This window comes from Protopterus annectens, chromosome 7.part0 (genome assembly GCF_019279795.1).
Source record: "Protopterus annectens isolate FY-2018-M chromosome 7.part0, PAN1.0, whole genome shotgun sequence".
NCBI classification, from domain to species: Eukaryota; Metazoa; Chordata; order Ceratodontiformes; family Protopteridae; genus Protopterus; species Protopterus annectens.
In genome coordinates this window covers 1,143,020,214-1,143,033,752 of record NC_056739.1, presented here as the reverse complement: position 1 = coordinate 1,143,033,752, position 13,539 = coordinate 1,143,020,214, and the positions used below count along the sequence as shown (strand labels likewise).

Here is a 13,539-nt window from a genome sequence, read left to right as displayed (position 1 = left end):
TGGAACTGTCAGCAAAACTGCCTGTACAAAGGATTTCAGACATTCGCGATCATGTTCAAATCCTACTACAAGAGCAGAGTCCAGGCCAGATTCGTACTAAAAACCCTAGGTCTCATGGCAGCAGCCATCACATTACTCCCCCTAGCTTGCTTTCACATGCAGATCCTGCAATGGATGCTGTTTTCCCAGTGGTCTTTTCAGCAGCTTCCAATGTCACACCGCCTTCTAATCACTCAGTCATGCAAAAGGCACGTTTCGTGGTGGATGGTCTCCCCCCAGGTTCTTCAGGGCACCTTTTGTCCTTCCTCCTCCTGTGGCTACTGTGACAACGGATGCCTCCCTGATCGGTTGGGGGTGGGGGCATTTTCAGGGCAGGACTGTCCAGGGCACATGGCAACCTTTCAAAGGCCACTTGCACATAAATGTCTTGGAAATGAGAGCGGTACTTTTAGCGGTGCAGGCCTTTAAGACTTTTCTACCCACCGGGACTATTGCAATTCACACAGATAATAAGTCTGTAGTGTGGTACATCAACAAGCAGGGTGGAACCAGGTCCTACCCCCTATGTCTAAGCACTACTTTGGCAGTGGGCGATCTTTTCTCAATGGTTTCTGGTAGCAACACATATCCCCGGTAAGTCCAACGTCATAGCGGACAGGCTGAGCAGAGCCATTCTTATGCCCCACGAGTGGTCGCTCAACCAGCTAGTAGCGGAAAATTTTCAGAAGGTGGGGTCAGCCTTGCTGCGATCTTTTTGCAGCCCCTCAAAACAGCAAGTGCCCAGACTTCACCCACTTCCCTCTCCCAAGTCTTTCCCCCAGAGACGCTCTAGTCCACGACTGGCCCCGGGGTCTTCTGTATGCTTTTCCCCCTTTCCCTTGATTACTCAGTTAATCCAAAAATTTGGATGTCCTTCAAGGATGCATCTGCAGTCTTTACAAATGGGTTGTCCTGTCGTCAGGCAGCCCTTCGGTCGGCCGGATTCCAAAGTCTGGGTCCGGCTTCGGCTGGTGTCTCACTTCACCCGACGTCATTGCGGCAGTTTTCGGGTATAAAGGGATCAGCCGACACCATTTTCCCCAGTCTTTCTTGCCGCGTGGCGCCCGAAGCAGAAGCTGTTCGCAAGTGCCGGTCGGTCAGATCCAGAGATTACTTCTACCGAATACTACTTCGAAGACTTCTATAAAGCTAAGTACCCCGTTGGGGACTCTTTCTTGCCTCAGCCGATGTCCGAGAAAGTTAATAACTGTTTATCTTGTGGGAAACAAATACCTCATAAAGATTTCCACTCCTACTGTATACATTGTTTAGGCCCAGACCACGACGTAGCAGCTTGTCTAGCCTGTGCTTCTTTTAACCGGCGGACGCTGAGACGTCGCTCGGACTTTGCTGAACAGATTTTCGGCTCTGATTTTGCCTACATTATGCCGTCGGATCCTCCGACTACGCAAATAACTAAAAAACGCAAAGAAAAGGACCGACACTCGCGGTCCACGGTTTCGGCTGAAACCACGGCCAAGCAATCCGCGAGTGTCTGTTTCGGCCGAAACCGAGCAAGCGGTTCTTTCTTCAGTCGACAACTTGCCTTCTACCGAGGCCTCTTCCATTCTGGTAGAAACGGCTTCTGAAATCCAGCCTTCTGTTGCGATTTCACAGGATTTATCAGACACCATTCCACTAGATATTTCTTCTCCTGCACGTGGAGCTGCTAGGCCTCCTCCAGCTATGTCTATTAAGGCCTTTGCCAGGGCTAAAGCAGCCAAAACTTCCAAGACGGTGCCTGCCAAGCCCCCCTCTCACAGGCCCAGCTCCAGCTCCCATATGCTTTCTTTGGCACAGGATCTCATCACTTTAATCCGTGGATCCCAGCCTCATCCAGACAGGGCCTCTCTCCCTCCTCCAGAAAAAAGGCCTAGAGCAGAGCCCCCTGAGCCCAGTAGCCACAGATGATTCTTGATTCAGAACATTCTGATCCTCCTGAGGCTTTTTCTCCTTACGAAGATTCTGATGCTGAGGAGTCCATCCCTTCAGCTTCTCCTCCTGAGGAATTTTCCTTTGGGGAAACCTTGCATGCTATGAGGGAACAATTCCAGTGGCAGGGCCAAGATTTCTCAGACTCAAGAAAAAGGCTTAGGACCTTTCTACACTTACCACAGCATAGGCCTTTAGCTATTCCTTCAGTTCTATCTGTTGTTGATGCATTTAATGATGCTTGCACTTCCCCTGATACTTTACCTCCGGCTCCTGCTAAACCAGATAGGTACTACAGGGTCCCGGACACTCATCACCACTTGGCCCCTTTTGCAGACCCAGAGACTATCTCCCAGGGCCCTAAAGCTGTAGCAGCTACTTCTCCTAGAAACCCCCTCCCCTCTGAAAGGGATTCCAGGTCCTTGGAGAGATGGGGTAAAAAAGTTTACACCTCTGCTACTTTGTCTGCTAGAGCTTTGAATTGCCAATTCCATATGATTCAATATCAAGAGTTTATGCTTGACCAGTTGACTAAAAAGCTGTCCTCTGAAGAATCTTTAGATAAAAAGTATGTTCAAGAAATGTTACATAACATTCAGCAGGTTAGTAACCATTCTTTAAAATGTGGCTATGATGCACTGGAGGCTTCCTTTAGGTCAGCCATGACGGGCACAGTTATCAGGAGACATGCATGGTTGAAAGAACAGGCATTACCAGACCATATCAAAGCTTTTGGATGCACCTATGGACAAGGCCAATTTATTTGGTGCCCCTGCACAACAGGTTCTCAAAGATGGAAGAGAAAGCAAAATCTGTGCAAACCGTAAAAGATTTCTTGCAAGTTCAACCTCCAAGGTTTAGCAGGAATTGGCCCTCCAAGAATTGGTCCTTTCCGGAGTCCTCAAAGGCACAGAGGCAGGAATAGGCGCTCTAGAGGCAGAAACCAAACCAGAGGTGCCTACAGGGGTCGCCAGTGGCAGGGTAACAACCAACGAGGCACGGACACAGCCACCACCACTACAACTCAATCACAGTGACTTGGCGGTGACTCCGCCTACCAGGGAACAACTGCAAGCACCCTTAGGCGGAAAGCTAACCTTATTTTCAAGAAACTGGCACTGCATTACAAGAGAAAAATGGATATTACAAACAATAGACCAAGGTTACAGGTTCTATTTCCATACCCTACCAGGAAAGAGAGGAATGCCAAACCTACCACCTACTCAAAGGGCAGAAGCTCTAAAACAAATCTCAATTAAGAATGAGAGCTGTGGAAAAGGTACCATCTGTGGAGCAAGGGAAGGGATTTTACTCCAGGCTCTTCCTGGTACCAAGAAAAGAAAACAAATGGAGGCCTATTCTAGATCTGTCCGCTCTAAACACATTCCTCATTGTTCCAAAATTCAAAATGCTGACTCTACAGCAGCTTCTTCCCATGCTGGGCAAGGAGTCTTGGCTGGTAACTCTAGATCTCAAGGAGGCATACCTGCACGTCCACATAAGACCAATTTGCAGAAGATACCTCAGATTTCTTGCAGGATCAGAGCATTATCAATTCTCAGCATTGCCCTTTGGCTTATCTACTGCGCCCAGAGTGTTCACGAAATGCCTGGCATCAGTAATCGCTCATTGCAGACTTCAGGGGATTCAAATCTATCCCTACCTGGACGACTGCCGGATACAAGCGGACAACAAAAACAAATTAACAGAAGACTTACAAAGTCATCTACCTGCTTCAAGCCCTGGGATACAGTCAATTCAAAAAAGTCAAGGCTGATTCCATCCCAAATAATAACCTTTCTGGGTGCAGAACTGGACACATCCAAACAAATGGCATTCCTAACTGCAGAAAAGAAAGAACAACTTCCTCTCTACTTTTTGGCATTAACAAAGCAGAGCCATCTAACTGCAAGGAAAGTGTACAAGCTCTAGGCTTCATGGCATCCTGCATAATCCTGGTCCCTCATGCCAGACTTCATATGAGAAAGCTACAGTGGTACCTAAAGAATTTGTGGTCTCAGCACAAGCACAGCCTGGAAACCAAAATTCCAATGATTCCATGCCTGAAACAAGAGTTCTTATGGTGGGCACAGGCCTGTCAATCAAACACAGGACTGCCCTTCAGCAAAAGTCATCCAAGACAAACTATCACGACAGATGCCTCGGACCTCGGTTGGGGGGCACACATGATGGACAAGTGCATTCAAGGCCTTTGGACTCAAGACCAACTACATCTGCACATAAATCTAAAAGAAATGATGGCAGTAAAATTGGCAATCCAGGCATTCAGGCCTCTTCTCCACGAAGGCCAGCTGTTGATAAGGACAGACAACACCACAGTTATGTGGTACATCAACAAACAGGGAGGCACTCACTCATACCCCCTATGCCGGCTGGCACGACTTATGGGATGTGGCTCTGGGTTACAACCTTCAGTTACAGGCTATTTTTGTTCCAGGAAAGGAAAACATTCTAGCAGACATATTAAGCAGAACTATAACAGATGCCCACTAATGGATGCTGCATCCGGACATCTTCAAAGCCATCACAAGAAAATGGGGATTACCACAAATAGACTTGTTTGCATCCCCATACAATTACCAGTTGAAGAAATTCTGCACAAGGACTTACCACCCACTTGCTTGGAAGGTGGACTCCCTATCCTTCAGTTGGAAAAGCATGACAGCATACGCATTCCCACCACTTCCTTTGATGCACAAAGTGCTTCTCAAGATCAAAGAGGAACGTCAGAGAATCATCCTGATAGCCCCAGACTGGCCAAGACAACATTGGTACCCACTTCTGAGGAGCATGTCCAGGGAACAAATATGGAAACTACCACTGATCCCATTACTGCTGACACAGAACTACAACATTCTGCATCCAAGCCTAAAAACTCTGCAACTAACTGCCTGGAACATTACATGACAGAAATTAGCACAAATTTATCCCAAAGGGTTAAGGACATAATCCTGGAGGCTCGTAGACCTTCAACAAAGAATTATGCAGCAAAATGGAAAAGATATCTCATCTGGAGCGCTGCAAAAGAGCAAGATGCGACACTGGTGAACATAGCCAACATCCTGGAGTACTTGGCTGAGCTCTACCACGCAGGCCTGTCCTATTCCTCCAAGATACATGCATCCGCTATTTCAGCACAATACAGCTTGAATCCTCCTGTCTTCTCGCATCCTCTGCTCAGTTTCTGAGTGGAATTAAAAATGTAAAACCTCCCAGGAAACCTCCATTGCCAGCATGGGACTTGAACTTTGTGCTAGAAAAACTGACTCTGCCTCCTTTCGAGCCAGCAGCTACAGCAGACTTGCAATACTTATCCTGGAAGACTGCCTTCTTGCTGGCAATAACTTCAGCAAGAAGGGTCTCTGAACTACAAGCATTAATGGCGGTACAACCCTTCCTGATCTTCCATCAAGATAGTGTCCATGAGAACAAATCCTACATTTATGCCTAAGGTGGTTTCCAGAGTCTCTTTAAATCAGGCTATCCACCTTCCTACATTCTTCCCCAATCCACAGAACAGGGGAGAAAAGCTTTTACATACCTTGGATGTACACAGGCTATTACGCTACCTGGACAGGACAAAAAACAATAGAAGAACTGACCAGCTTCTGGTAGCTTATGCAACAGGAAAATAAGGAAAACCAATTTCTAAACAAACAATCTCCAAATGGATAAGAAATTGCATTAGATTTTGTTACTCCTACCATGGAAAGAAAATTCCAGAGAACATCAGGCCTCACTCCACAAAGGGCCACAGCCACTACCACAGCTTTCTTACGAGGAGTGGCTACCAAGGACATTATAGAGGCTGCTACTTGGACCTCCGTGCATACATTTGCCAAGCATTATAACTTACCTCTATACTCTAGATCCCGTGCTGGCTTTGCCACTGCTGTTTTGCAAGGGATCCTGACTACACCATAATCTATTCTCATTTCCTCCTCCCCTAGTTTAGCTAGCTATGGTATTCTACCCATTTGTAAAGACTGCAGATGCATCCTTGAAGGACATAGTACAGTTTTGTACCTACCATAAATGTAGATGTCCGAGAGGAATGCATCTGCAGTCAGGATTACCCTCCCTCCTTCCCCTCTGAGGTACTCCTAGGGTACTTACCAATCTTCAGCTAGCTTGGGGGGGATCTATTATGGTGCATTTGTTTGTATATATGTACATACATGTTTGTTTTGTGTGTTTGCTCTCTATTATTTGGAAACTTTGACATTTATCCAAATTTAGCCTACCAAGAGGGCACCTGGCATCTGGGGCAAGAAACAGAGGAAAATGGCGTCGGCTGATCCCTTTATACCCAAAAACTGCCGCAATGACGTCGGGTGAAGTGAGACACCAGCCGAAGCCGGACCCAGACTTTGGAATCCGGCCGACCGAAGGGCTGCCTGACGACAGGACAACCCATTTGTAAAGACTGCAGATGCATTCCTCTCGGACATCTACATTTATGGTAGGTACAAAACTGTACTTTTCCGTTCCTGCAGCGTCATCTACTAGATCAGCCCTGGCATCTGGACCCAGCGCCAGATCTTCTGACACATCAGTCGGGCGGGCTGCATCAATCTCTCGAATCTCTCAACCTCACAGCTTGGTTGCTCCACTTCCAACCCTAGCCAGGCTTCCCTCAACAGGCTTCCCTCAATCTGTCATTCAGTTCATGACATCTTCGCTTCGCACAAGTCTACCACCAGAAAGGCTTATGCTAGCAAATAGAAGCGTTTCTCTGTTTGGGCAGGGGAGAAACAAGTTGACCCTTTTACAGCTCCTGTCCATACAGTTTTAGAGTTTATGGCAGAACTTTTTCAAATTGGTTCTTCAGCCACCATCAGTTCAGCTGGCAGCTATCGCGAATTTTCATGTTGGATTGTCAGAGACCAGCATTGTCGCACAAACTTTGTAAAGCCTTTCTAAAAGGAACCCTCTTACTTAGGCCCCCGGTAAAAGATCCTCCCCCACCATGGGACCTAAATTTGGTGCCGTCTTTAATTCTCCCTCCCATTGAGCCTGCGGCTTCCTGTTTGTTAAAGTTGCTCTCTTGGAAAACTCTGTTTTTAGTAGCCATCACTTCAGCAAGAAGGGTATTGGAACTTCAAGCCCTTTGTGTTCGCCCTCCTTACCTTGTTTTTCACAGAGTGTCACTTTGGGTAAAAAGGATGGATTAGTCCCAAGTACTCTCTGAAAGATATGTGAATCAGACCATCGATCTTCCTGTTTTCTTCCCACTTTATACCAATAGGTCTGAACGGAAGTTACATTGTCTGGACGTTCACCATCAATTATGCTTCTACCTGGATAGAACCAAGCAGACTAGGAAATCAGAACAGCTCTTCCTGTCTTGCACGGAAGGGAAGCAAGGCCTGCCAGTTTCCAAAGTAACCTTGTCCAGGTGGTTGACCTCTGTTATGCTGATTTACCAATTGAGGCATAAAGAGCTCCCTATTAAGCCCATAGCTCATTCAACCAGAGCATTAGCTTCAGTAGCCTTTCAGACAAGATTGCCAATGAATTCCATTTGTGCAGCGGCCACATGGGCTTCTCATACCTTCATTTCTCATTACAAGCTGGACATGACCTCTAGAAGTAGGGCTGATTTTGGTTCCACTGTACTCAAGAGTTTGTTCCATTGAGCCACCCAGGACTAAGGTGCTAGGGACGCTGTCCCATCCAGCAAGAATGAAGGTGAGATTGAGAAGTTATGTACTTACCATAACGTTCCACGTTGGTTGTCCTCTCGCCTTCTTTCTTGCGTCCCACCCTCCATCCCCCTAGCCTGGCAAGACCGAGAGTAATTCTCATAACACATCTCAGAAGATATCTCCTTTTCCTTTTCTTGGTAACTCTTGTAAGAGTTTTATATACTTGGGAGATGTATGTATGTATGTTCTCTGCCATGGTGGGGACCTGTATGTCCATAGTGTTGGCTATCAGATGAGATCTGGGTATATCACACCTAGCATTATGGGACATAGGATAGCCTCGAGCCAGTAAAAATAGCTCTCTAGCTTTAATAATGGGCCGACTCGGAGCAGAGGTTAGGCTCCGAACCCCATCCAGCAAGAAAGAAGGCGAGAAGAAGACAACTAACATGGAACGTTATGGCAAGTACATAACTTCTCATTATGTATGTATATATGTGTATGTATATGTGTATATAGTGTGTGAAGTACACAACTTATGTATGTGTGCTATGTGACACACCCATGTACATTCTATGTATGTATATGGTGTGTATGTATATTTGTATAGTGTATATGTATAGTGTGTATATATACATATATATGTGTGTATATACATATATACATATATAATGTGTATATATATGTATATACATATATATAGTGTGTGAAGTACACAACTTCTCATGTATGTATGTGTGCTATGACACATGTACATTATATATGTATGTATGTGTGTGTATGTGTGTGTATATATATATATATATATATATATATATATATATATATATATATATATAATGTATTTATGTATATAGTGTGTGTATATGTATGTATAATGTATATTATGTAGGTATATATCATATATGTATAATATATGTGCATCGTGTGTGCGCATGCGCTATATAGAACGTACATGGGTGTCTGTCTCTAAATTTGTCTCTAAATTTTATATCACTAGAGATCATTTCGGGGAGTCTTGGAACTAAATAGTTTGTAGTCTGTCACTGTCTTGACTGTTTCTAGACTTTCCTTTGCCCAAAATCACTTGCTATGTTGCTGATGTGGTGATGTGCTATCAAAAAAATCTACATGATTAAGGGTGAAGCTGTGCATTTAATGATCATTGCACATATGTACAGATACCCATCATTGTCGTAGTTACTTTGCTTGACTGTGTAATCCTTGTCTTCTTCCTTTGATCACCTGTTAACTCTGGGTCAGTGTAGAACTTTGTGTAAATTTAAGGGTTGTCCTGTAATTCATCATTTACAAAGCACCTTTGCCCGGAGAAGTTACAGATGGTGCTGGAGAGAGGGTTGAAAATTTTCTAAAGTTTTCAACTAGGACATCTAAGAAATATATTGGCACTGTTTTTAAGCCACTTTAGATTATTCCAGTTTATCATGGAAATATTTTGACTGGTGTTTTTAAAACTGTTAAAACTAGAAAACTTGGACCATTACTTGCTAAATGCAATATTTTAGCACTGGGTTAGGGCATCGTTTTGGCATTGGACAAAATGGAGTAAATGTTGGTTCTGTAGCGGTACTCCTTGCAGAGGTCAGAGGGTAATGTGTGCAAACAGGGTGCAAAGGCCATAGAGATGCGGGAGCCTGTCAGTTTTCAGTGTTTTAAATATCTTTCTTTAATCTTCCTGCAGACTGACTTATTTTTTTCCCTTTTAGGTTGACTGCACTGCAAACTCAAACACCTGTACAAAATATGGAGTGAGTGGGTATCCAACATTAAAAATCTTCAGAAGTGGTGAGGAGTCTGGAGCATATGATGGTCCTCGGACAGCTGGTATGAAATTCTTTATCCTCTTTCCCCTGGTGTGCATGTATAAAGTTTTATGTACTGTGGTTTGCGTTATGTTAATTAAAACTAAAGTAATTGGAATCCCTTGGACACTGTTTATCTAATGAGGTAGCTTGCCCTGTGCTTTCCTCATGTTGCTCTTCCAGAAAACACCGCTAAGAGCGTTCTAATAAGTATAGAAACATGGTGTCTGTGCATCAGCTGATGCATGGGCAATTTGGTGTCTGAAAGCCAGATCACCCCTCTAGGGGGTGGGGATAGGGACCTGGTCTTGTCATGGCTACATTTCTCCAGTGACTATCAGGTTGTTGGTCACATGGACAGGCAGTCTTGAGCTGCTTAGACAGATGCATGAATCTGTGTGCGTATCACACCATTGTGCACCCACTTCGTAGTGGGTTATTGAAAAAAAATTCTTATGGTAGTAGAGATGACACTGCACTGTCATGCCTTCTCTTCATGAGTATGGGTTGTGGCAGCCTCTGATTAGCTGAAATCCTTAGAGAAAAGGAAATACTTGGAAATGGTGAAATACCAGTATGCATCAGGTGGGAGACCTGCAGTGTGTACATTTCTGCATTTTGTATAGTGATGCGCCCATGCACCCGTTGTATACATTGACACCCCCCAAATGAGTGAAATAAGCTTGTTTCTAGTACAAAGTGCAAGTATTAAAAAGTTAATAGATTTGTTAAATCTGCACAAATGTGTGCATGTTCATTACATTATCCTAACAAATGTAAGCAAACCAAGCTGGGTCTGTATCCCTTAAGGCTTTAATGTAGATTTGATGAATAACATGCCTTCTGTATGGTATTGGCCAAATACAACATGTACACAACTGAATGTTCGCATAGTGCCATAGATTAAGTAAAAGCCTAAAAATATTAGAACAGACTAATGTAAAAAAGCAGACACTATCAACTGCTTAGCTGGGCAGCTCTGGATTACCAAATGTACTAATACATTGAGGCATAAGTCACCTCACTAGTATAATTAAATCTAAATTCGCTATGTTTCAGCAGTACTAGCCCGATCAAACCAGTTTGCCCCTTCATGATCCTTTCCCAACATATCTAACTGGATATTCCCTAAAGTCCCTAACTGTAAAATTTCAGGCTTGAAGCTCATGACCTACCAACACCCCCCCCTTGATATCTTTCAGGACCTTCTTTGGGCAGTCTGTTCCTTGCCTGTTGTCCTATTAGAGACATTGCTGCTGTTGTCTTACAGCTCCACAAAGTCTAATAGTTTGGCAAGTATCAGCACTAAGGACCTAAATCTTCACAAACCAAAACAAATGGAGTGCAATGCAGGGAGGAGTTATTTCATAGTGCCTTTCCATCCTTGGAATGAGCAGCTCCCACAAGTTGAGCAATGCAGTAAACTGTCAGCCATGAAACAGAACATGGTTGACTGGATGTCTTTCACTTGGTGTTACAGCCATATATATGGTGGGTATTGTTAAGAGAAGGCAATAAGACTAAATTGCCTTGAAACTCGAAAACATCAACTAAATGGAATTATGCACACAAGTCTTGACACAAGTACTAAGTAAGCATTTCCTCTTAATGAAAAGAATTTACATCTATAGCAAACTATGGTAAAACAAAGTGGGGAAAAAATGCACTTGGTGCAAAAGAGAAAGAAAAAAACTGAGAAACCTTTGGATGAAAAAATAAAAGCCCATGGGTTTCTGTTTAAATTCTATGATCCACATGCCCATGTACCATACATGTGAACAGACGTGTACAGAATGTGTGTATTATGTGCACATGTAGGTAGAAATGTTTATCTGTCTGGGTGTAGGGCACTAGAGCGACTGTGCACCTACACTGACACTGTATTGACACACAGATGATTGACAGGTGTGAGATTGACATTTACCAGGTAGGGACGCTTAACTTTTCTGAGGGATTGTTACATTTCAGGCAGGACCTATGCATTATCGGTTCTCTGCACTTCCCTTTGGCTTATCCAGTGCTCCCAGAGTTTTCACAAAATGCCTTGCTCCAGCCATTGCCTACTGCAAACAGAGAAATGTTCAAATTTACCCTTACTTGGACGATTACCTGATTCAGGGAGACTGGAAAAGCTGTTGTAACCTAATAGTTGTAAAGGACCTTCTAACCTCCCTGGGGTACACTGTCAACGAAAAGAAATCCAAACTAGTCCCTATTCCTGGAAGCAAGCTAGGACACAGCATCCCAGATGGCATTCCTTACTCAAAAGAAAAACAAACCTAACAGGCTTCTCTCAAATGGCCACCAGAACGCAGTTATCCACATGGAAAATCTGCAAGCTCAAGATTCATGACCTCCAGCATTCTACTAATTCCATATGTCAGACTGCATATGGGGAAACTTCAATAGTACTTAAACATTCTCAGGACCTGGAAACTATCATACCTATGATACAGTGTCTAAGGAAGGAGTTCCTTTGGTGGGCAGCATCATGCTACCACAAGAGGCTTCCCTTTACACAACCCCTGCCTCCCAGACCCTAACCACAGACGCATCAGATTATGCCTGGGGTACACCTCTAGACAGCAGGTGCATTGAGGGCCACAGGAGCCCAAATTAATCTACACCTCCACTAGAAGGAGATTGTTCAGCGCACTGACAGCTTTGAGATCTCAACTCTGTCCAGGGCCTCTACTAATCAAAACCGACGGCACCCACAGTGATGTGGTAAATCAAGCAGGGAGGGAACCTACTCTTACCCACTCTGCAGGCTAGCCATGACCCTATGGAACACTGCCTCAGCCATGCATATTCACCTGCAAGCTCATTTTCTGCCAGGCAGACAACATAAGCAGAAATCTCCAAGATCCACATGAGTGGCAAACTGCAACACCTTCAGCCTTGTGACCCAGGAATGGGGTGCCCTGAAAGTGGACCTATTTGCTTCCTCCAACCACCAGCTCAGCAAATTCTGCACCAGGTAACCTCGCAGCATAGTCTGGAAAGTGGATGCCCTATCCTTCCAGTGGGCTAACATCTCAATCCATGCTTTTCTCCTCTACCTGTTCTTACAAGAGTATTACTCAAGATACAGGAGGAAAGACCAAGGGCAATCCTGATTACCCCAGACTGGCCATGCCAGCACTGGTACTCCTGCGCAGTCTGTCAGTTGCCGCCATGGCACCTCCCCCATATCCCAACTCTCCTGATTCAGCAGGAGGGACAGTTCATGCAACTGCAATTGCAGACAATGAACCTTGCAGCCTGGCTTATTTCTTGACTTCTCCAGTGGCCAGCCTAAATAAGCAGGTACTGGATGTCATATGTGAAGCCAGACCCAGTACTAGAAAATCCTATGCTGACCAGTGGAAAAGGTATTGTTCCTGGATACAGACTAAAGGAGTGGACCCCAGCACAGCCCTCCTTATTTATCATCCTGGATTACCTAACACACCTATTCCCCAGGGGCCTATCCTTCCCTTCCATTAAGATCCATGCCTCTGCCATCTCTGCTCATTACAGCACTGAGCCACCTCTTCTCCCACCCTCTTATCAAGCAGCTCCTGAGAGGGGCTAACAACTTAATGCCACCAAGAACCCCCTACCCCCTGCTTGGGACCTTAATTGGAAAAGCTCACTACCCCCCCCCCCCTTGAGTCTGCAGCATCAGCAGAGTTAAAGTTCCTCTCTTGGAAAACACTTTACTTCTGGCAATCACTTCAGCCAGAAGAGTAGAGTGAGTTACAAGCACTTATGGCTGTGGGACCCTTTATTTTTCATGCTGACAGGGTCTTCAAGACTAACCCAACTTTCATGCCTGAAGTGGTGTCCAGTGCGTCTCTCAATCAAGCTATCCATTTGCCCGCCTTTCCCTAATCCTCAAAATAAGGGGGAAATGATTGTGCACACTTTTTTAAATGTGCACAGGTGGCTCAGATTCTACCTTGATAGGACTAAGCCCTTCAGGAAATCTGACCAGTTACTAGTCAGCTTTGCACCAGGGGCAGGAGGCAAGGCCATATAAAAGCAAACCATTACAAATGGTTAGCGCACTGTATCAATTTCTGTTACAAACC

The 13,539-nt window shown here is 44.7% G+C and overlaps 1 protein-coding gene across 1 annotated transcript in view; it reads left to right on the top strand.

Annotated features, from left to right (window-relative positions):
- The window catches only part of PDIA3 (protein disulfide isomerase family A member 3), a 1,140,556-nt gene that overhangs the window by 149,226 nt on the left and 977,791 nt on the right, over positions 1 to 13,539 (top strand). Inside the window, exon 3 of the mRNA XM_044077721.1 lies at positions 9,368 to 9,485. Coding sequence (XP_043933656.1) covers positions 9,368 to 9,485 — 118 coding nt within the window. The remainder of the gene's footprint in view (positions 1 to 9,367; positions 9,486 to 13,539) is intronic.